The sequence below is a fragment of the Colias croceus genome, chromosome 14 (assembly GCF_905220415.1).
Source record: "Colias croceus chromosome 14, ilColCroc2.1".
NCBI lineage: Eukaryota > Metazoa > Arthropoda > Insecta > Lepidoptera > Pieridae > Colias > Colias croceus.
In genome coordinates this window covers 7,716,441-7,742,593 of record NC_059550.1, presented here as the reverse complement: position 1 = coordinate 7,742,593, position 26,153 = coordinate 7,716,441, and the positions used below count along the sequence as shown (strand labels likewise).

At 31.1% G+C, this 26,153-nt stretch overlaps 2 protein-coding genes across 4 annotated transcripts in view; one reads left to right on the top strand and one right to left on the bottom strand.

Moving 5' to 3' along the window:
- Positions 1–4,772, top strand: part of LOC123697438 (inositol-trisphosphate 3-kinase B) — an 80,053-nt gene extending 75,281 nt beyond the window's left edge. For all 3 annotated transcript variants that reach the window (XM_045643957.1, XM_045643958.1, XM_045643956.1), the window contains 4 exons: positions 1,706–1,778; positions 2,126–2,253; positions 3,299–3,550; positions 3,898–4,772. In XM_045643957.1, the coding sequence (XP_045499913.1) occupies positions 1,706–1,778; positions 2,126–2,253; positions 3,299–3,550; positions 3,898–4,245 (801 nt within the window). In that variant the 3' untranslated portion in view covers positions 4,246–4,772. The remainder of the gene's footprint in view (positions 1–1,705; positions 1,779–2,125; positions 2,254–3,298; positions 3,551–3,897) is intronic.
- A 108-nt stretch (positions 4,773–4,880) lies between these two features.
- On the bottom strand, positions 4,881–23,845 carry LOC123697437 (open rectifier potassium channel protein 1). Its single transcript, XM_045643955.1, has 6 exons — positions 23,383–23,845; positions 9,949–10,128; positions 9,361–9,482; positions 8,353–8,593; positions 7,727–7,989; positions 4,881–7,441 (listed from the first exon to the last, which is right to left on the bottom strand). The coding sequence occupies exons 1-6, from the start codon at positions 23,525–23,527 to the stop codon at positions 5,525–5,527; spliced, it is 2,868 nt and encodes a 955-aa protein (XP_045499911.1). The 5' UTR covers positions 23,528–23,845; the 3' UTR covers positions 4,881–5,524.
- Between the last annotated feature and the right edge of the window lie 2,308 nt (positions 23,846–26,153).

Here is a 26,153-nt window from a genome sequence, read left to right as displayed (position 1 = left end):
AGTTATTCGTAATATTTAACGAATTTATTAATTCCATGTGACCAAATGCCCAAGTATGATTCAGTGGCGCCTATTGATTATTTTAAGTTTTTTACTAATTACCAAATTAGTCATTGAGTATCCTTTGGATATTTAACTAACGACATTCCTTTTTAATAATAATAAGTATTCTAATTAGGGTTATTAAAATAGTTTGTAATCCTAATTGTTTATGGTTTAATTTTAATTATGTAATAGATCCATCTTTTCTGTTTAATAGGAGTCGTTTTGTAAAGGCGTCTGTCTAATCTTAATATTAATTATAAATATTTCGAATATGAGTAACATAAAATATTTAATGCATTTAATTACTGACAATTTAATATGAACAATTATTTTCTCAATGTAGAATTTCCAAACATTACGTACAATGTAAAATAGCTCGGAATTAAATAAGTAAATTAAAAATAATTAGTTATGATGATGTTAAATTTTATGGAATTAACCTTAACCTGTAAATTTGATTAGAAACTACGCAGGGTATTCCTCGGATGATGTTTTCCTGTTACCCATATGAAGATACATATTTCTATTTGCCAATGCTAATTCGCAAGCAATGAAATAAAAGTGTTAATAAAATCAAGTCATATCGAAACGAAAACGTGACTACTAAAACAAATACTTTTTAGAACGTTTTATTCTTCAAATTTTAAGAGTCATGTTGACATCACTGTACACATAAAAAAGTTATGGTCTTTGTTTTATAGTTCATAACAGTTTAACCATAACATACCAGACTTATTATATTGTATTGACGCATTTGAAGAAAATACTTAAATTAGCTATCAGAAGTACTTGTGAAATTGTATATTTCGAAATACGAGAAATAACCTCTATTTCTAATGACGTCAATAAAGTTTGGTGTTGGCTAACTGAAATACGTCACAAGCGTTAGTAAATTTGATAATTATTATTGTATGGGTTCAACGTTCGACGAACATTGATTAAGAGGTCTTTATCAATTCGATTTCAGATGATGAAATAAATTTCTATATTTATTACAGTTACTGAATGTAATGTTTTAACAAGATAAGTGAATACAACGACTTAGAGGCTTATCTTTAAAATTTAAAAAATTTTATCTTTAAAATTTTAAAAATTAAAAATATTTACTAATATTAATAGTAAATATTTTCTAATCTCATTGAATCTCACATATTATTTGGATTAAATTATCTTCGACTTTTGAATGACATCGTGTAGAGGTACAAGAAATATAAGTAACTAGTAGGTACAAGCTCAAAGCACAGAATATAATTTATAATAGTACCCAAAGCCTTCATGAGTCTTATTACCTAACCTAACAATATTTTGGAGCTCCTTTTATTCAACAACTATAAAAATATTTTTTACAACACTACTCGTATCTTCATATTTGAATATTTAATTCTATACGTTTTTTGTAAGTTGTTTATTATCAAATATTTTTCTGTATATATGACGTTGTTCGTAAAAGTATTTAAAAAATGTACGGAAAGTAACCTACGATCATGATTATTTTTTTGAACATTGACGCTGTTTTTTAAGAAAAATACTTTAAAAATGCACAGAAAGTACGATTACAATTATTTCGAGCGTACTAAAACTCATTACGCTTAAGGTGATTCCTGACGTAATTTGAATAAATTAAAGTGACGTAAAATAATGTTTTTTTTGTTTGTTTCAGTTGCTGATGAAAGACATCCTTCGACCATTTGTACCTGAATATAAAGGTCAAGTCACATGCGATGACGGAGAATGTATCCTTTCTTAAATTACCTAAATAAAAAAATGACTTCTTAATAATCTCTTATGTAAGAGAAATAAGTAAAATTGTCAACATACCTATAAGAGGGTAAAAAACTGCTTTACACAAAATACGTGACATTTCATTCTGCAGCATGGAATTAGGTAGTCTAATTTTATATTTTCTGATATAGTTATAACTTGAATCAAAATAAATTAAGCTACGCTAATAATGATTCCCAATTCATTTTAAGACAGTTATCATCGACATTATTTTGATATGTAATTAAAATCTCCAACGAAGCAAAATTTTAAGCGACAATCATTTTTAAACCCAATTTTCTTAACCCTCACCGTACAGTATATTTACAACTACAAGATCTATTAAGTGACTTCGACTGCCCCTGTGTAATGGATTGCAAGATCGGCGTTAGAACATATCTAGAAGAAGAACTAGCTAAGGCGAAAGAAAAGACTAAATTAAGAAAAGTAAGTAATGTCAAACCCATATTTTATTAAAAAAAAGAAATCAAATTTCTAGCCGTGCCCCGCAGTTTTACCCGTATTACTGCGCTCCTCTTGGCTTTAACTTGACGATATACATATATAGCCTTTCTCGATAAAAGGACTATCTAACAGTGAAATATTTTTTTTCAAATTGAACATGTGGTTCCTGGTTCTATATTAATATGTGCCTGATTCTATATTAATATGTCGCAGTTTAGCACCGATACAAACAATAGGTACGCAATGTTGTTTGTATCGGTGCTAAACTTCGAGTAAAATTAAACGACCTCGATGTTTTTTTTTATGATTAAAAAAACCGTGAGTATAGGCACAGACAATATAAAACTAGGTAACTAGATTTTGCTCCAATACGCAAAATAAGGAATAAAAATAAAATAACTTCAAAGCCTCGATGAATGCAAATTACTATAATTACCTAAATAACATGAATCCAGCCACAGAACTATATCGAGATATAGTTCTGTGAATCCAGCTACAAGGCTTAGATATAAATCATGCAACTGTTGCATGCAATATCATCTCAGTTCAATAATATTATTTATTGTAATTACCTACGTCAAAGCGATATTTACACAGATATAACGTAAAATAAATTGTTTATTTATAGCTGGGTATAACTATTATATTTTTAACCTTTATATTGCACTGTTATTGATATCTTTAAATAGAAAACATAAAATGTAAACTTCTGTAATAAAAGATAAACATATTATGACTATGTAGGATCTTTCCTTATTTGTGCTAATTAATTACGTGCCATATGCACTTCATTTTTATTTAAATTAATTATCGACAGCAAACAATTAACGATGTTAATTCTTTTTATGATATTCGTATGAAAAATAGATGGAATACAAAATCTGGAATGCAAAGATCATAATATTGCTATGTTTAAACAAAACGATTACTTTAATTTATGTTGACACAAGTAATTAAATGCTGTCCTAAACCGTATCTAAAACTGTTCCTCTTTAGTCTTTACTTATAAGCATATTAAATTTTTCAGGACATGTACGAGAAAATGATACAAATAGATCCGAAAGCGCCTACAGAAGAGGAACATCGTAGTAAAGGAGTAACTAAACCCAGATACATGATATGGCGGGAGACAATCAGTTCCACAGCAACTCTGGGCTTCAGGATAGATGGCGTGAAGAAAGCTGATGGTACTAGTTCAAAAGATTTTAAGACTACGAAAACGAGGGACCAGATAGTTGAAGCGTTCACGGACTTTACGAATAGCTTCCCTAGTGCTGTGGTAAGTTAATGTTTTTTATTCAAATCAGTTTATTGTGATACAACCTTGCTAATAAGTGTTAAAATACATACCTATTCTCAATATTAAATCAGGGTCTAAATACCTTACGATTTCCATATTATATTGGAAGTATTTAATTCTTTCTAGTACAGAAAAATCCATATATACGTTACAAATGCAGCCCTAATTAGATTTTTAACTCTAATTTTGATACTATGATTTTGTATTATTTCTTCTTCAAGAACAACAGTGATCTTCAATAGTTATTTCTAACAGTTTATAAGGTATAATATATTAACAGTATAATATATTAACAGCATAGCTCATTGAAATTTATTTATTTCCAGCCGAAATACTTAGAAAGATTGAAGGACATTCGAGCAACCCTGCTAGAGTCAGACTTCTTCAAAACCCACGAACTTATTGGAAGTTCGCTTCTTTTCGTCCACGACAAGCGAAAGGCTTCAATCTGGATGATCGACTTTGCCAAAACCGTCCCAGTGCCAGAAGATATTACCATCGACCATAACTCTGCTTGGAAAGTCGGCAACCACGAAGATGGCTACCTCATCGGACTCAATAACTTAATAAATATCTTCGAATCCCTCATAAAAGATGATAACGGGAACATAGACCAGTCCTATACAGATATAAATTTGGATAAAAATATCCGGAGAGATAGTTTAGCCACTTGACCACATTGTAATCACAAAGGATGATCTTTGTATCGAATTTTATTGAAGCAGGCCAACTGCGTTGTACAGATCTTGTAAGGAGATAACGATGTACCTAGCTTTAGGGAGATATTTTTGTAAATAAACGTAGTATTATGATAATCATAACGTTAATTTCGAAATACTCATAATTTAATTTAAGCCGTTTCGCAATTTTGATTGCACCTATTTTGTTGATATCTTTCAATTTATATATGACGAAGCATTGTATTGTATTAAATAAAAAACAATTGATATATGCAAATATTTTATTGGATTTGACTAAAGATTGTATTGTAAATCAAACAATTGTATATTATATATGAATTAGTTGAAAATTTGTAAATAACACACTGACAAACTCATAGAGACGTCTATATCATGTTATATTTATATTGTTATAGTACACTATATTAGTGTTACGACTAGATAAAATATTATATTCATAAGTACGAGTACATAAGGCTAAAATTATGCAGAGGTACTAATTAAAACATATCACATACGTATTTGCTTGTTTTCTTTTAATATTATCTTAAAATATTGGAATGATTAGAAACTATTGGAAGACTTAATGAGGACGTCATACAACCCTTTAATGATCACATTTTAGCTTAATGAAAATAATTAAAACTAATGACAAATGCCGTGTAGGTACTTATATGCTTTAGAAGCTAATCTCCTTTGGCTATTTATTTGCTAAAATTAACTAGTGTTATTGCAAGCTTTACATATTGATCAGTTTCCAACATATTATAAGAATACTAGCTTACCACCCGCGGCTTCGCCCGCTTTCTCTAAAACGATTTGAGATTTAAACTATCCTATCTCTCAAGTTGGATCGAACTGCACATAGTGTGCGAATTTTATTATAATCGGTTAAGTGGTTTAGGAGTCCATTGAGGACAAACATTGTGACACGAGACTTAATAATATTAAGATTGGTCTTCGAAACTGAACATAAATTACTGTCGTATTTGGTTAATCTCAAAGCGACCAATTAGGTTGAGTTTAAAAAATAAAAAAAAGAAACAAGCTGAAAATAACATCAAGACATTGCACTGCAAAAATGGTCCTTAAAACTGAATTTTACTTAAAATAAACTTCAATATTCACTTAATTCTTAACAATTTCATAAGTACCTACAATCTCAATAGCGATTGGCATTTCTAACTAACATGCATTAAATAGGAATGACTGGCGAACCATGGACGGCTTTTAATTAAGAATAAATACTTAACATAATCTAGTCTATAAGGCACTATGTTTTATCTTTATTAGTATCGATCACAATATCCGTTAGACTGCCGCGTCTAGAAGGTTCTTCGTTACTTTCTTTACGGCCTCTTGAGTACATTCTAGGTATAGGACCAGACCTAGATTCACTAGGGGCTGGAGAATATCTCCTAGCTCTTGGCTGGTAATGCTCAGTTTCGCTATACGGTGGAGGTGGATGCGTTAACATAGACATCCTATTCTCTCTTTGGGAAGCTGCTGTTATTTGCAATTCAGCTCCTGCTACCACAGTAGCTAATGTAGGCGTAAATTGTGGTGCCGCAAGTCTTGCACTAACTCGTCTACGTCTTGGTCCAATTTGTTCTTCCAAATCCCTATTTGGAATGGAAGGAAGGTTATAATCAGGTCGAAGTGAACCACGACGTCTAGGATCACCCAATGGTTCAACTGTACTTTGTGCGTTTGCCGTCTCCAAAACAGCCAACGCACGCAACAAATCAGCCACACTCGTATTTTCTAACACTTCAACTTGCTCATTTTCTGGTAACGTTGAAATGTTTACGTCCGGATCGAACAAACTTGGACGACCTCGTTTTGTCCTATTTCTATAATTCTCTAGATCACTCGCGAACTGATTGCCCATATAACTGGATGCGTCACCGGCGAAACAACTCTTACGGCCACGTTTTGTCTGGTTCTGATATTGCCTAATACTACTTTCTAAATCACTAGGACATTCTTCGGGAGAGCTAATTTTACGACTTTTGCCAAACGATGGGAATAGACTACTGCGTCCGTGTTTCGTTTTTTCTTTATAATTGACTAATTCGTCTGAACTTTCTGGGAGATTTTCTTCGTCGTTTTTCTTTGATTTGCCAAATGTTGGGAATAAGCTTGTACGTCCTCTGCGGGTGCGATTTTGGTATCTTTCAATTTCATCTTCATCCATTGTATCTTCATCGTTACTAGTATGTGCACTGAAATCAAAAGTGGGGAATATGCTATGTCTTCCACGTTTCGTTTTTTCTTTATAACAGTTTGCTTCTTCGTTTTCATCTTCACTAAAGTTGAAGGTCGGGAATATGCTGTGTCGTTTTGGTCTCTGTTGATATGATGTCCTTGTAGCTGTATCTTCGTCCTCTGAGAAATCAAATGTCGGGAAAATACTGTGTCGGCCTCGTTTTGTCTTTTCTGTGTACTTATCTAGATCGTTCCTTTCTTCGTCACTTAGGCCATAGGAAAGTGGGAATATATTCGATGATTTCTGACTATCTTTAGAATTATCTGTAGATACTTGAGCTGCACTAACTCTGCCTCTCATTGTATTCTTTATATATTCGGCTGGACTCTCGCCAGAACTTGGTTTTCGAAATAATCTTGCGAACAAGCTCTTTGGTTGCATGTCTTCAGCGGGTTGTATTGTTGTGGGGAGTGATAATTTTCCACTGCGAATATTTGCTTCTTTTCTATACTTTTCAGCGGTATCACCATTAGTCCAAGTGTAATCGTGATTGAACTTGGATACAGATTCCTTTCTATAATTAGGTACGGCTACGCTTAAAGCACGTGTTCTCTTAGAATTTAATACTTCATTTCCTATACTAAATATTGGAGGATTTTCGCTCGCTAAAATCTGTTCATCGTCAAATATATTAATGCCTCTTCTTTCTTGTACTTGGTTGAATCCTCCTAGTACATTAACTACCCTAGCTAAAAGTTCGGCTGGTTTTACAATAGCTGAAGCTGTGAATGTTTTCTCTTTATCAATCCCAAGTAGATCAGTATCTGATTGAATTCTCAGCATATCTTTCGCAGTAAGGTATATATTTTCTGAATTGGCTCTTTTCCTTTTTACAATTGGTCCTCTTGGTTCAACATCATAAGTTAAAATGGGACAGCTTACGCTGCGATGAATGTGTGGTTTCGATTCAACGTAAACAGGCTGAAATTTTAAATATGTTATTATTATCATTTTTATGTATTATGTGGCATGTGAATAGTGGAGCAATTCATCGATTAATTACACCAATATTACAAAACCATAGAATGAAAAGAAGGCTTGCGGTTAAGCAATATCACAAAGATAATTTAAACAGTTATATTATATATTTTAAACGCTCAGTTTTAAAACCAGTAGCAGTTTTTGTAATTTTACTTGAATAATAACAATAAGGTAAATTCATGTCGATATTATAAACATAATATTTTGAATATAATACCAACTTACCTTCAATTTTATTAAATTAGCTTCATTTATTATCTTCCTTATTATCGCTATATCTCTCGTGAATCCTTGCAGAATTTTACTTTGCGTAGTTTTCAATTGACAAGCGAATTTCTGCTCCAATCTGTGAACTCTTTCTGATCTCATACCGCTCGTGATGAATCCGAGTAACATTACAATGTAACCGAGACCAAAGGTAATCCAAATAATAAGGGATATTTGGTAGGTAAGGAAATAGCCATATTTGAAGCCGTTGTTGACGGTACCTGAAATTGATAATATGTAAATGAGTTATTTTGAGAACTTTACAAATATTTATTTGAATGAAAGTAATAATTTATTAATATTATTTTAAATGAATAAACCCATTGCTTATAGGTAGTAGGTATTTCTTTTACCAACGTATTTTATTCCATACGGCAATAAACAACTAAATTTACCCAACTAAAGTTTTTTTTAAGAAAATCTTGGTCAAATGATCACCTGTGGATAATGCTTTACAGTAACTCAAAAATCTATTGTGTATAAAATTTTATTCACTTCGTTAGATTACATTATAAATTCAAAAATCCACTTTTAATGTAAACTCAATGAATCTATAGACTAAACTACAAATATCAAATACATACCAGCAACCAAATCACCAAAACCAATAGTAGTCAACGTAACAAAGGCATAATACACTCCCGCTACGAAATCCCAGCCCTCAAAAACAACAAAGACACAGGCTGGCAAGAATATAAAGAAGAGAAAGCCCGGGACCAGGTATAGGAATATCTGACCCAGCATGCCGAGGTTCATGAAGAAGTAGTCGAGCTTGTCTGCTCGCTTTTCATTGCGCTTTTTGTACTTGCGGTACACAGATATTAACTGAAAAAAAAAAAGGTTAGGAATAAAGTAATTTGAAAAATAAAAGAATTTAGTACTAGCTGATTATCTTGGCTTTGTTTTGGTGTGACAAGAGATAAAAGTTACTCGGAAAAGATGTAACTTCGATGTCAAAATCGATTGAGTAGTGATGTTAGTTAATTTGTTACCTACTTACATAAAAATAGATTTAATAATATTAGCATATTCAATAAACAAAATTAATGTCAAATGTTCATTCTGATCCATATTTTTTGATATTAGAATAGAGTTTATCTGAAGATACAAATGGAAAATCATTCGAGTCTTTGAGATCCTTTTGTTTCTGCTTGCCCGCAGGCTACTATAATTTTCCGTCAATCATTACAATAAACAGTAATTACTATTTAAATGAGGATAAATATCTATGAAATTATTGATTGGCGTTATTCAAATATAATTTCTGTCGGTATTCTTGGAATTTTCAAGATACAATTAGATTAAATACTGATACATTCCAATCTCTGCGGATATTTATTTGTTTACTTTGATAGTGTAAGCAATATTTTTACGAAATACTATTTTTAAAAAAGAGTGAAAGGAATTTACTAACGAACTAGTATACAAGATTTCGGAATTTACTTTGGACGTAGCAGAAATGCTTTTCAAAAGTCCATTTAATGAAATTTATCAATGCTTCACGATGTTGCGTGCACAGCTAGTTAATGGTACCTAAAGGTCAAAGATAAAAACACATAGGTTTTCACATTAAAAGAGATAAAATGTCTTACCTGTAGACCAAAGTATTCACCAAGATTGGCAAGCAAGATACCGTTGATGGGGATGCCAAATAATCCATAGAATATCATCAGTATTCTGGATAAATGGGTAGTTGGAGCTAAGTTACCATATCCTGAAATGTACAGAGTTTTTAAATTAATTACATTTTTACTTGATACATTTTATTTTTTTAATGTTATTAATACCAATTTTTACAATGTCACGTCGTCATATCTCGATAAAGTTTTCTTTAGACTGTTACTGATTTGCTTCAGTTAATAATAACTCGTGTGGAAAATGACAAATCTTCAAAGGTTGTCTACTGTGCCATCACTTTTCCACACTGGGAAAAATACTGGCAAGATAACATGGTAGTCCGTAGCGAAAGTTTATTTAAAATAAAACAAAAAAAATGGATATAATATAATATATAAATATTATCAACATTGTCACCGAATAACCTTTTCTCACAACCGAATTCCGAATTGCCTCACTACTTTCTAATATTCACATACCGACAGACCCTCTATCTAAATTGAGTGAGGTTATAAAAATGATATTATTAATTAATAGATAAACATTGCAATTGTGTACCTTACCTATAGTACTAACAACGGTGTAAGAGAAGAAAAACGAATGATAAAAATCCCATTTATAAGGAGGTTCTTCATCTTCCGTTGTAAAGTTATACATGGACTTTCCACAATAGTCGGATAGTTTGCGCAGGATACTGTCTTGCTTCTGAGGATCGTTTGGAATGTAGTTTTCGTAGAGGAGATCTGAAATCGAGAAAAAAAATATAAATGAGGCGTCTATATTTTTTTAAATAAGTGATTACAAATCTGAGATAATTTTAAAGATTAGAAAAAAATCGATCACTAGGCGGGATTTGAACTAGCGTCTTTCGCATTGCCGGGGCAACGATTGACCTCTCGGCCCGCCCACATTCGAATTTCTTCTACTCTTTTGGTTTTATATGTCCAACTCTATTTTTCTGATCTTTAAAAAAATCTAATTTATAAAGCATTTGATTATAAAACTGCCAAATATCATTGTATAAATTATTGTCGTCGTCAATTGGGCATTCTCATTCAAGTTTTTTCTGAAATATATTCTCAGTGATGTTATAATTAGTTTAGAAAAACCGGTGTTACTGTCAAGAAATACCTAATTCTACATAATCTGTTCTAATCTTAATCATTTATAATTAAAAGAGCAATTCGAAGGATTAGGTTCGACGCCTTAAGAACATGAGAGATAAACAATGTTTATATTGAAATAAAAGTTATGATATTGTTGGCAGTTGAATGCTTAACATACATAATACATAATATATTATAAAGACGCATCTTTATCACGTGACAATTTACATGAACACTTCAGCTTAGAGATTAAAAGATTAGGTAGTACATTAAAAACAATGATAGAGCTGAAGTCAAAAAATGCTTTTTATCGAAAAAATCATTACCTTTTATGATGCTCTAGTACTTTTATTTGTTTGTTAATTGTTGGTTGTAATGATTAATCTGTAGAGTCGATTCAATTCTATTTAATTTTAAATTAGACTATAAGTGTAAAGAAATAATTATAGGTTTGAGTTGGCGATTGGCGACATTGTTTCATAACTTTAATTGATTGTCTCACGACAATCTCATTAGTGACCGTGTAATTGAAAAGTCATGCAAAAACTGTACTAATAGGTAGATAAAGAGTGGTCTATTTCAATAATTAGGTGCAGGGCTTTTTGTATTGGACAGTTTTCTGCTCGGCTCAACACTGATTAGGTAATTAACTTTTTCTTACTTCACCATTATTGTGACATTATTGCCAGTATTGTTACAAAATGTGAGAGTGAATTATTGTATTGTGGTAAAAGTTTGGTATGTTTACTAGGTACTGGTAAGGTAACAAACACTGTACTCAGAAATGGTTTGAATCGTGATGACATCAAAAAGGCTGAGTTTGTATGCACTGTATGTATTATTATAATAAATAATTCATTCGATGGGTTTTTGTATTTCCATGTTTCGATTTGTATATTTTAGTAGATATCCTCTATTGAGCATTAGCTACCTATTCTAAACGTTTTTCTCTTAGTTATCGAATTATTGCTGGCATGATAAGATGCTAGGCAAGATTTTTCAAACAAGTTCGAAGTTCGATAATGAAAGTGAAATCACATTTTTAATTTATATATAAAAAAATATTATCTACTAAGTATCTGCTAATGAGTTTATGAGTTTATGAACTAATCATTGTATTACCTGTATTTTATGCTCTTACACGCTTTTAATTGGACGTAAATAGTACAGTTAGTATCGATGGCATTACCGCTGCCGACAAGTCGACAATTCATTACCATAACTTTGACTGTATATGGTGTTTGTATCCTGCTGTCAGCCGCTTAGCAAATTTACTCGAGGTAATCGATAAATGATAGACTTAGCTCAATCGGTATTATAAATAAACATTAAGTAGGTACCTAGGATGTAATCCCTTTTTTACCTACAGTCTTGTCGATTTATTTTAAACTAGCTTCCGCCCGCGACTGCGTCCGCGCGGATGTCGGTCTTCGCGTGGATGGTTTATTTCTCCATTTTGAGTAACTCTGACAATGACATCTTATATATCTATTGGACCCAAATACGGCTAGGCCTATAATAATACGCAACGTGTGTTCGCGGTTCTACAGAACGTCTATGGATAAAACTGAAAAATTAAGATTAATTTTTTTCTACGTATTTTTCCAGGATAAAAAGTATCCTATTTTACGCCCAGGATAATAAGGTATAATTATACCAAGTTTCATCGAAATCGAACCGTTAGTTTTCACGTGATGCCTTCACATACAGACAGACAGACAGACAGACAGACAGACAGACAGACAGACAGACAGACAGACAGACAGACAGACAGACAGACAGACAAAAATTTTTTTAATCACATATTTGGGTTTGGTATCGATCCAGTAACACCCCCTGATATTTATTTTTTCAATATTTTCAATGTACAGAATTGACCCTTCTACAGATTTATTATATGTATATAGATACAATTATTTTTTTGTTTATTACAAACTGGCCCTTTTATAAATTTTTATTAAGATAAAATAAATCACGAACGGATAACCGATGATAAAATCTTGCATTTCTAAGTTTCTATCATTCAGAGTCTCAATATCACTTTTAACTACCACCAAAGATAAAAATAAGCATACTTATCTATTGGAATACATTTACATTTTATACTTTTTCAGAGAGGATGAAATTGAATGATGTTATGCGTAAAAAATCTTGATTACCTACCTATAAGCATGATAAAAAAGCTAAAAATTCTTAAATATGTTCACATTTTTTAATTGCGGCCTCATATTATAGTTTTAACGAAATTACAAATCTGGTTTTGTTCCTTCTTTAAAAACTGACCTACAGACTACAGTAACATGCTTAGAGCCTGTAAATATACAAATTGAGTCCTTTGTAAAATGAATCAATAAATCAATGTGATTTATCATGACAATTCTCGTTAAATCTAATTTACTTATGTAAATGATTGAGTGATGCCTGAATTAACAGCCAATTTATTTGATGCAAACCATTTAAGATAATCACAAAATAGCCAGTACATAATAATATAATTTTGTATTAGTTAAATATAAATAATAAATGCCCCATTACATTATCCGCGAGAAAACTTAATTTTAAGCACCGAATGTATAACAATGTTTTCGGTATCATACAAAAATGAATGAAAAAAATAATAATAGGTACATAAACAATTGAGCTTTACTTTGGTCTGTTGATATAGAATTCAAAAATTCCATTGATTCATGACTGGCCATTCCAAAATTCGTTTTTGAGTAGAGAAATATTCCTATAATTCTGATGTATTAATATTATAACATTTTGTCGCTAGATTAGAAACCACTTGATTATGACTACTTACATGAAAAAAAATGTCTCCAAAAAATTTAACGTTTCGAAAAATCTTTTCTTAGGTATTTTACGCAATATTTCCAGAGATTTAACACAATACTGTATGATATTTATATTCCATGCAACATACGCAATAAAGACAGTAGTAGGTTTACTTGCGGTCACGGAAATCATTAGTGGTTTTTTCATAGCAAACGCAACCTATTCAATAGTTCAACTTGAAAGGGAGGAGTGGCGCATTGTCAACTGATTATCATTAAACGTACATAAAATCGATTTACGGTAATCGATTGAATCGATCTATTATGATGTTGAAGGTCGGAGTCACTGTCAAGATCAGTATGAAGGATGTTTTGATTGTGGGTGAGTAACCTAGGGTTTTGTACAGCGCTTTTCCGATGCACTAAAGAATTAGATTTTCATATACCTAATAGTACATTCATCGTCTGTGAGATTTTTTTTTAACAGGTTTAAGTAGGACTCTATGAATTATATCTATTATTGCGAATTTACTAACTAATTAAAATAGTTCGGGAATTAATTAACAAAAGCTAACCTATTGATTTTTATGAAACTGTTGGCTTTTCTTGTCTGAAAAATGTCGCGCAAGTTTTTCTCCAAGTTTTTCTCCAAGATGTTGTTCACTTATTCGACGATTTACCTAACCAAAGGTTTAAACCCAGTTTAAAGTACTTATACATAATGTCATACAATTTGTCAACTGTAAGAACTTTATTTGCAAGCCATACGATGTATCTGTAGGTATTTTAAATTAGCAAGTGCGAAACGTCACGTACCTTTGCGTGTTTATGAGACATGAAAGATACATCGTGTAAGTGAAATGTGTTTTTTTTTAACAAATAAAATCTTCTATTTAATAAAAATGAATCGCCTAATGTGTTGCTAAGCACAAAACTCGATTGGCTGCGATTTCGTAAATTATTTTTTTATAAATTCCTTGAAGTACGAGGATGGTTCGTAGAGAAAACGTAAACCACGGGCAAAGTAATAAAATCAATTTCATACTTAAAATATCATCGATTAAGGATGATACGGCTCTACTTACACTTCTTACTTGAGGTTCTGAATTCGAAACTATTTTTGTATTTTTAAAATATCGTATTACATAATATTATGTGGGGAATTGTAGAGTTTAAAATTGGTCTTGTAATTTTAAAGAAACCAGTAAGTACGCAGTCGTAACAATTGTGAAAATGTTATGTAAAATGGTGTTGACATGAATTATTTGTACATTTATTGTTTTATTCCTTTAAAATAACTGCATTATTAAAGATACAATAGTGACAGGTGCAATTATAAAACTTATTTGTCGGAAGTAGTATTTAAACCGACGATATCGTGACGGGAAAAATATTTATTTGTTAACATGAATATTACAAATAAATCTAATGCCACTGCGAGTCTAATTAAACACCTAATTTTCAAATCACGAAGTCGCTTGGAGGACGGCGCTGTTTGCACTGTGTATAAAAATTCCGATGTACTGTACACATAATTTTTAATATTTTAGTATCCTTTAATAATAATTTTATTAAAAATGCAGTGAGATTGGAGATATATTTAATATATTTTTTTACATATCAAATCAAATCAAATCAAATCATTTATTTGCAATCAAACATGGTAACAACACAACAGATAACTTACATAATATAATAACTATAATATGTGGTAATATGTGGTACATTTATTGTGACATTTTGAACAATGTCTCCTATGCTAGGAAAAAAACCTGTGTTATAGGAGACATTCATCCGTCCTTTGTTACAATTTACGTAAGGATTTATTACTAAGACTATGCAAGTTTTTCTAAAATTTATAACGGTATCAAAAACATGGTAAATATTCATTAACTAAAATAAAAATATATATATATTAAAGTAAGAAAACATTGTAAATATCGTTGATAGAAGATGGATAGAGGTATAAATATTAAAGAAAGGAAGTGTATTGATTATGTGTGTGTGTGTGAGTGTGAGTGTGTGAGTGTGTGTGTGTGTGTGTTTGTGTGTTGTGTGATTTATGTAAGTTTTAAGTTACCTAAATAAGTTTATGGTCTGATGGTATATCGCTCTACATATCGACTGTGTATTATGCAACTGTCCTATCTTCAAATATGTAAAAAAGGTACCGAAATAGAATCCATAATTAAATACTATTATTTACTTGTGATTATAAATATACATGTTGATAGTATAATTATTTAAAAAAATATATCTCTATAAACTATCTCTATCGTCGGTTACTTACCAATCACATACTGAAGTCGAAATAGTTATGTCACTCTACATTTTAGATTTTTTTTTGTGTTTTAAATCGTAATCTTCAGCCTAATAATATTTTAAATAATATTTTAATGGGTCTTATTTAATTAGAGTTCGGCTTAGCGCTTGGCCATTAAACTAAATACCGTCTACTTTTATCGTTTACCTTTCTCGTTTGCCTCAATGTATCCAATTTACTATCAACATTTTATACCGATACGTTACGTTTTTTTTGTCATATCATATTGTGATACAAAATATCATACTATACTATATTATGAAGTCTCTTAAGTCTTACCTATTCTAACTTCTTTCGGGCTTTTAAAGTAGGTATAAGGTAAAAGCACCTAATACGGAGGTATTTCGCAACATTTGAAAGTAAGTATCAAAAATAAGCATTTGTAAGTATTTGTAAAGGTGCCAAACCACTTTATCGTTAAAAGTGGAACTTAAATTTTGTATTGCTGTTGAGTCTATGTTTATTTTCATAATATTTCTTATTTTAAAAAAATATTTAAATAGTCATGTCGATTTTCCCTAATACGGAGGTATGATTTTGGTCAGAGCCTAATACTGCGGTAGGCGGCTCCTAATACGGAGGGTCAGATAGTATATACATTGAAGTTCCGTACAAATAATATTTGTTAAATAATAGGAATGTGTTAGTAAAGTAAATTGTAAGTTTTTTATTCATTAACCATTGGTTTGATTACGTTGATTCACTTTTAATGTGTTTCATTTATGCTTTTAGTTTTATCGAAAAAAAAACACGCATATCAAATAAGAATCCACAAAAAAAGACACAAAACTTCTTATTTATTTACGCAACCCTAAATCTGGTAATTTTAAGTTCTATGAAATAGGGCCGTAATAGGAGATCATATATAACCTAATACAGAGTTACCTGGAAATATCTACCACCGTAATAGGAAAACTACTCGTGTTTTTAATAATCCTAATTCTGACCCATCAAAAATTCGATAAACAAGAGAATGTAAATGCTTAATCAAATGATAACAGTTTTTTGGCTCAGATGTGTAAAACTCAAATCAACAGTTATACAAAATAAATGATTTGTGATACATTAAAATACACCTTCCTATTTTTACCCCTTCTAAGAAACAAACATTTTGTACTCAACCATTTTCATATTTAACTGGATTTCTAATTAAGAAAACATACCGCAGAATATGATTTCTAATTTATCAGATTAATAATTATTCCAACTAATCTTGGAATTAATTCAATAAGTAAATAAAATTAAAGTTATAAACAATTAAACATGCCCAGTATTTTTCCTATTTCGGAGTTATGCCACCGTATTAGGATTAATCTATAAAATTTGTATCGTATTACGGCGGTATTTTATTTCTTATTTTTTGGGTAGAAAATGACTTACAAATATGAAACAAGCTATTTAAATAGTGAGTGTAATAGTAGGAAAATGCAATAAACAATACATATACAAACTTGAACGGCTTTTTAATACGAAAAACTTAGTTTATAAATATTAGTGTACTTACTTTTGTTGTTTCGCGTTTGTATGGAAACACCTCTCATGTCGATGCCGTTACACAGATTGATTGATCTTGTTGTGTTGTCTATGTGCTATACTTGCAAACGTTAGTTAAGTCATGGAGTAATAAATTTGGAATAAATAGCTTACGTTTTGGTGTACTTAAAATTTATAAAACAGGAATAAAACTCGAAAAAAGAAATACCACCGTATTAGGAAGCGATTTTGACTACCGCCGTATTAGGAGCCTTTACCTTATTGCATATGAATTGTAAATCGAATCACGGCATTTACGTGACAATTATAGACGCATCAGAGCAAAGGGGATCCCTTCCTCAATCGATCAAACATTCAGAAGTCGCCGAACTACGTCCCATGTCCTCACAGTTTTCCTTAATATATATGAAGAGACATCTATAGAATGTTAATGTTTTCTAGAAATTTCCGCGTATAAGCAGTCCTTCACTTTGCGAAAATGAAAATAAGGCAATTTTCCTGATGTTCTCACGATTAGCTTTAAGGATGTAGATGAAAAACAAATGCGTATTTATTAATCTTGTAGAGTAAAAGATCCGATAGATGCGTTTTTTTGTTCACGTTTTTTCAATAAAAGTCTACAAATTGAGATATAAATCTTTTGATAGTGTAGTTGAGAATTGCTTATTTGTTTACCTTAAGAGAGTCTGGTTCCGTATTTGCATTGAATGTCCACAATTAACTACCAATCAACACTATATTAGTACCACAGATAATAATACAATCAATCATAAGAACATCCTGAACTCGCTGTGTAATTTAAAAAGGTTTCTTATTAAGTTCTAGCATCTAAATTCTAACCCAATACAATCATGTCTTTTAAGTTTGCAATAAGACTCTTATCTTTATATATTTTTGTCATTTAACATTTTGTAAGGCTTCGCGAGACAAGCTCATGTACAGCTTGAATTATGTAGAGTCAAAAAATCAATAAAATTATACATTTTCAATCAAAAAACAATACGTTCGCAGTGAATAATCATGATCAAAAAGATAATACACTTCGCAAGTTATACCGATGAGAAATCAATGCAAATTTATTCTAATTGTTAGTTGTTTTTTAATGATCAAGGAGCAATTTACCTTTACAGTATTTCTTTCATAACAATATTACATCCAAATACTCATCGTTACTTGTTTATTGTATAGGAAATAAAGATTCGCTGACATTTCAATACTTTTCCGTAAACTTATGAAATTGTAGAATATTTCCACTTGTTATAGATTCCTCTGTGAATAACTCATGTTAGGGATGGTCTTGGTCTTAATTGATTCAATTAATTATTCATATTTTGTAAATGATATGCTTTAAGGATAGTGTATACCATTACATATCTTACTTATGCTTTGAAATCATCATAGCAGACGTATCTTACGATCGTTACTTTTATCTGTTTTTTTAAGCTATTACATAGCTTCTATCGCGGGCCTTGAGCGCGGGGACCGAATCGAGAAATTCCGTAACGAAAAAACCTCACGCTCCCCACTCCGACGGGCTCGGAGGTGTGGCTTGAAGGCATGCTATGTAATAGCTTTACCGTGGCAGTCCCCGAGTGGCACACGTCTTTTTTTTTGAAGATTTAAATTATACATACATAGATATATAATAATTTTAAAACATATAGTTTATTATTAATATTCAACAATGCAGCCTTGTTATTGGTTAATTAGCTCAAAATATAGTTAAAGGAATTAATACCATAAGATATGTATAAGTTACAACAAGATCACATAATATAATATATTCTATGCTTTAAATCAACCATCTATATGACAAGTGATAACTGCGTTAAAAACAACCGACTTCAAACTTGCACTTGCAAAATTTACAAATACCTACAGACAAAAATGCTCATAAAATAAAAACTACTGGGCCTATCCGAATAAAATTTTTATGGGACCAATTCGACACCATCCCGCATCGAACAAAAAAAGAATCACGTAAATCGGTTCAGAAACCTCGGAGTAATCGGTGTACATACATGAAAAAAAAAAAAAATATATACCGGCCGAATTGATAACCTCCTCCTTTTTTTTGAAGTCGGTTAAAAAGTGAAACGACATTTAAGGTTTGATTATTTTTTAAATAACTTTTTTCATCACAGTAGTAAATATACGTAAAAGTATAAAAATAAACAAGGAGTGACGATCATTGGAATGCTTATAAGGAGTAGAATAATTATTGTAAACGACAATAATTAAGTGAACGATCCCCTTTATTTCGCTCGCGTTAAATTTTATTACTGTAAAGAAAAGCTTTTGTTTTGATAAATACAGGATATGTTTCTTAATGTCTAAATATTATGTTCTTTTCATTTTAAATTAGTTATAATATACTGAGGTAGTGATTAGCTTAAATGGCTTGAGCATGTGAGTTTTAGATTCATAATAAGACTGGAGCCGTATTATGCTAAGATGATATGAATTTGCCAGTCAGTTCAATTCACGGCATAAACTGTCCGGAAATAAGAGGTCATATAATACAGCACCAGATGGTTTTCTTAAAAATATTTCATTTAAATTAAAAATTGCATAGGGTATATGCTTGTGATCTATAATATATTTGTTAACTTGGTAGGAATGTGATCAGTAATCAGTTGATTTTGTATAAATTAATAACTTATATGTATTTTATATTTGTTTAGTCCTGATTAACATTGACTTTAGAGATAGTATCTTTCTTAGTAAATACCTTATGGATATATAATCAGTTTTATTGGATTTGTTTGCTGAAATCTGACGTACATTGAAACCCGTGTATTATGTCTAATCTTTACATATAATAAATCTGTAGAAGGGTCAATTCTGTACATTGAAAATATTGAAAAAATAAATACCAGGGGGTGTTACTGGATCGATACCAAACCCAAATATGTCATTAAAAAAATTTTTGTCTGTCTGTCTGTCTGTCTGTCTGTATGTGAAGGCATCACGTGAAAACTAGCGGTTCGATTTCGATGAAACTTGGTATAATTATACCTTATTATCCTGGGCGTAAAATAGGATACTTTTTATCCTGGAAAAATACGTAGAAAAAAATTAATCTTAATTTTTCAGTTTTATCCATAGACGTTGTTTCGTAGAACCGCGAACACACGTTGCGTATTATTATAGGCCTAGCCGTATTTGGGAATTGGGTCCAATAGATATTTATAAGATGTTATTGTCAGAGGTACTCAAAATGGAGAAATAAACCATCCACGCGAAGACCGATATCCGCGCGGACGGAGTCGCGGGCGGAAGCTAGTCTGTAATAATTGTATTTAATGATGATAGATTGCAATATTATATTATATAGTATCTGATGCTGCAACTCGAAGTAGTGCCATACATTTTGGCCTTTAAGCAACTTCTTGAAATGAAAACGATTTGTTTTTAACCGAAAACTTTGGACGATCTTTAATTATATCTATTATACCTACTATACTATTAAAACATAGTCGTTTGGTTAGGAAGAAATAGGTGCAACATAGGAGTAAAAACATATACAATACTAAGACAATACATAATACGTTCTGAATGAAAATATAATGCATAAAAAATTAATATCAAAACAAAACTCCAAAAGAATAAAACAGCGTTTCATTTCACTGTTTATGAAATTTTATTAGTGTCAGTTAACGTGCTGTTTACGTATCATTTAAACTTTGTTTTTTTATGGGGAATGTTCTTTATTATTTCTTTTAGCTCTACATTATATTTTTAAATTATGACCTTTATGAATAATATGAAAAATTACAATCCAACTAAACAAGAGAATATAAAATTGTACTTTCCATTTCAAAAGGATATAAAACGCCAATAAATTTAAAAATTATTATATTAACAATATATACCTATGTGCTACGTCCTACACGTCTGAAAATCATATTTTCGCAACCATAAGAAAACTTTAGTAATTTAAAAGTTGTGAAAAATAGTTTACTCTATATAAAAAAATTAAAATTACTACAACAACAAAAAATTATTACAACAAAAAATTATCTCATTAAAAGCGATACCTTAAAAAGTATTAAACGTGACTTAATTAATTTTAATAAAGAAAATAATGTATGCCAATTATATTTTGATTAAACCACGTGTTATCCTAAGCATTCTTCGATACGGATTGACCTTAAAGAGCCTAGATTGTGTCTATAATTGTCTAAGTCTATTTTCTCATTGCCTGTAAGTGTTTACGCTTATAAGTTTTTTTTATCGAGGGCCGTGGAAAAGTATAACAATGCATTGGAATCAAGAGTTTTGTCCGAGAAATGAAGATCAATGTAAAGATGTGTTGGAGGTCAATTGATTTCTTTTGTTTAGATTATTAGATATTAAGGATAGAATATAATATAGAGAATATGATATAGTTGTGGAGTGGTTACTTATAATAATAAGGCTAATTAAATCATAGCATTATTTTTAGCTTCAAATGGCAGAAAATGAAGTACGCAGGTACATTATTATTTTCTCAAGAATAGATTTAATTTAAATTCATAGAATAAATTTTGAAAGATTTTCTACTTTTACGATAACCACATGTGTAGAATGATAAGCCTTATTATATCTATAATATAAAAATGAATAACAAAATGTGTTGGTAAGTAAGCGCATAACTCGAGAACAACTGAACCGATTTCGTTAATTCTTTTTTTATTACATTTCTTGAAGTACGAGGATGGTTCTTATGGAGAGAAAACGTAAAAATGTACCGCTAGTTGCATAATAAATAATCATAAAAGAACATGTCACAAAACAAAAATATATTATATAGGGAGGTACTATTTGGCTTGGCTTTATCTGTGCGTTCCTAAGTAGAATAATTCATTTTAATAATAAAATACTGCATTATAAGGTGTCAAAATATTACCTTAGTATACAGAATTGAAAGTACATATTATTTAAGTATTAAAAAAAATTAAAGTAAATATCTGTAGCTAGAATTTCATTTCAGACAGAAGCAATCGTGTTTATTAGTTTAATCTTGTTTTTGTTTGTTAAACATTGCTATTGATACTACAACTATTAATTGTTATTGAGTGCAGTCGAGTTGCATCACTATGTCGACAGTCCTTTAAGTGGATTGATAAAGTGTACGCAACTAAAGTATAAGAGCCGATTAAAAGTAGAGCCACTAGATAATATTTATTATATGTAATTAAGTAATAAAAATGTAATATCTAGTAATTTTATTAGATAAAAATATTTCAACTTACTACTTGTTCCATTTATGCAATTTTCAATTCATTGTATTGGAAATTTAAAAATAACATCGAATTAGTGAACGCCGGTTCAAAATACGGTAAAATATTATTCTTATTAGAATTTTATGTATTTCTTAATTAGGATGAACTTCGGTTAATTTGTGACATATATTGCACCACAACATTTTTTTAATTTTATTTTAATAAGCATAAATAAAAAATAATATTAAAAATCTTAATTTTTATAACGTATTTATTGTTATTATTTGTATTTTATTTTAACTCATTTCAGCTTAGAAGAAGTTAGTTTACTGTAGGATAGGTGAACTTATGTAACTGAAATATAACGTACCTATATTTAAATACGTGAACAGTTAATTGATACTTATAGTTCTATTGTGGTCTAATAATAATAATCAATTAATAAACAATTACCAAACAAATTAAGTAAATAATTTACAGAATATCTGTAAATAAATACGTATCGATATGATTTCCAATTAGTCAGTTTGTATGACGGCTAGTCACCTACCTGCTACAGGGGCAATTTTGGAATTGCTCCCTTAATTGTGATGTGTATAGGCAAGCAGGGGCAATTAGAGAACCGAAAAATTACTCATACGGCATACCGCCGTTCAACGGAGATTCTTCCAATATTGCCCCTGCTGCAGGTACGTGAGTAGCCGGCGTAATTTGACTGTACGTATATGAAAATATTTACAGTACCCACTATCTTTTGCTGTAACTTTGCGCAGTGCGGTTTAATTAAATTAAATATTCGCCAACTCTTTCTCCACTTGTAGTGTGTATTAGGAATTGCATTTATTCACTTATCTGATTACAAAGCTATTGTATGGCATACCATAATAATTTGTATAAAACAACCATTTCAAAAAGTCACCAAAATCTTGTCTAAATATATTCGTTTTTAGTCTCTACAGCGGATACTAAATAAGTAAAAATTGTATGTTTGATTATGTATGAACTTGAAATTATATAGAAATTAAAAGGATCTTTTATAATTTTTATAGCAGCGGGTCACACTTCCTGTATATTATTTCTATTTGCAACTTACTTTGGATTTCAAGTCTTTCCAGTTTTTCTTCGGCTCTTTGAGCCAGCTCCAAGGGGCTTTCTATGTGATAAAATATACTCGCTCCGACCAGCAAATACACTATATGGAGTGCTAACATGCACGCGAGTTGCTTTTTGGACATCATCTTGACTAGTTTTAATTTTAAATCCTATAAATCACAGTTTTGAACGAGCGTTACACACGATAATCACAGAATACAAGTTGTCCACATCGTCCTCGCAAATAAAATATAATGCATTCGTAAGTTCAAATTTTTCGTGTCCGTAAAATTAGCGCTCTCATTTTGGACGTAGGCCGTTTCGTAGCACATGATACCGGAGTGATCATTGAACGCGGGCACACTCTGATCGATCGTAATCCATTATTCGATTAGGAAAATCGATGTCACTTTTAATTGCACGACGTTCGACTAAAGCGGTCGATGCGACTGAATGATTTTACCGGCGCGCGCGCTTTCAAATCGCGGCGGCGGACGCGTCCTTTTTTTATACGGACAGATCTAAATGTTTGACTGGCAACTCGCATTAACTCGTCGTAAAGGATAATATGTAAGGTTATTGCCAGCATTATACATGTATAGGTGAGCGTAATGATAAAACTAACGCGTACCAACGAAAGATTTCCGTTTACGACGGAAGATTAAAAGGATTCTGGGCCTGATAATGGTCGTCTCGCAGCGTTACATCATTAATGTGATAGTGAATACTTCCAAAATGTTTTAACATCGTTTGACGTAATTAAGAGCAATTAATTCATTAAGCTTGTTACTATTTATATGAACCGAATGATAAAAACATGAGTAAGTAAGTATTTAATGGAAAAGTGTAAATAAAGATTGAAATATTTGAAAATAACATTACAGATAAGCTTTGATTTGCTAATGCCGTTGATATCTTTTCGGAATAATCATCCAAAAAACGTTGAAATAATTAAAAATATTCAATAGTCCATTCCTAAAACTTAGGGATTGTCGCGTGCGCGCATTGCATCTAGTCTTGTTATATTTTTGATATTGATCATCACGATATGACTAAGCATTTGTAATTGAAGCAGTAATAAATGATCGATTTAAATTCAAAACGCATTATAGTAGCCACAGAATATCAATCGATATAAACATAAACTGGTAGATAGTTAGATACCTTGTTAGTTGTTAAGTACTGTGCTTGTTACCAATTACGTATGTAGGTACGGGTTAAATTACAAAAAAAAATGTTTTCTCTAAATTTAGATATGTACGGCAATGTATTATGATACCTGTCAAGTGTCAATAATACTTTAGGAATATATTTTCAAGGTATTTGTAGGTTCTTTAATTAAATTCAAGAACCTACAAATACCTGAAAAATGTAGGTAGGTAATTAGAACCAAACTTATAAACAACATTAGAGGAATAATTAATGATATAACTAGAATATATAATATAAGAATTGACGAGATATAAGAATCTGAAATCTATAATGATTTAAATTGCGAAGAATTATTAACAATTCCACTCAAGCCCTCATTTACGTGTTTCCAAAAGGCTACGCGTACTACGACACGTAATAATGAGTCACAAAATGGTTTTATTACGCCCTCTAAACAATAATAAATTATAATTGTTCAAACCAATTACCGTGTTTCCCAGTTAATGAACAAACAGACATGACAATTTTGGATTTTCTATTATGAAATTCTAGGATTTTGAACGTTGCTCTATGAATCCGAAGTTTATTGTTTGAATTAACTATTTAACTGTAAGAGCTAGCGCACAAGAACAACTTTTGTCTCCGCAACTATTTTGTCTCTCCCATCAACTCTATGGGCTAGTAAGAAAGTGCGCGCACGTAGCGACGCAACCCCCATAGAGTTGATGGGAGAGACAAAATAGTTGCGGAGACAAAAGTTGCTCTTGCACGCTAGCTCTAAACCTGCTTGTAAAATTATTGTTTTATCTCCAATTATAAAGTATAGTGTGAACACTGAAATCTGTAATCAAAAATATGTTTGTATAAGTTCAACATTACCATAAATTGAACAAACTTGATTTCTTTATTTGACCCTACTAAAAGTGTAAGGTGTACATTGAAATAAATAATGCGTATATAAATATTGTAAACAATTTTATTACGACTTGCATAAATAATAATTGTAATAACTTATTTCTCACTACCATTTCACAACTTCGTATCTTTATGTGTTTGCAATCGGTACTTTGTTTAAGGATATTGCGACATTATTTACCAATTCATATAATATAAAGATATTTTATAAAACTAAATGGTAATGTTATCTTCCCTAATACGGAAAAAAACATACTCATAAAATGTTAAAGAATAAAAATGACGATTGATAGGCTATGCATAGGTAGGCATTCACGTTTTAAGCTCTTACAGGTTATACAGGATTCTGGTGTTGGAAAATCTAGAATAAACAGGATAATAATAATATACTTAGTACATACCTCTGGTAATCTACTTGGAAACCGAAGTTCTTCAAATCGGGTTCTCCCCGATAACGGATTACATACTGCAGGAAGAATAATTTTGATTGGTCAATACATAGGTATTACTATACCCTTTTTTTTTTTTTTTTTTTTTTTTTTTTTTTTTTTTTAACGTTGGGAAATGCATTTACGCATCCCCCTTGGCAGTTTTGCTGTCCAAGGGGGTATGTGGGACTCGCTGAAAGCCATACCCACTAAAACCCAACGGTGGCCGTCTTTCGCCCTGGGCGGCGGGGGTTAACAGCCAGGCCTTATACCCCCG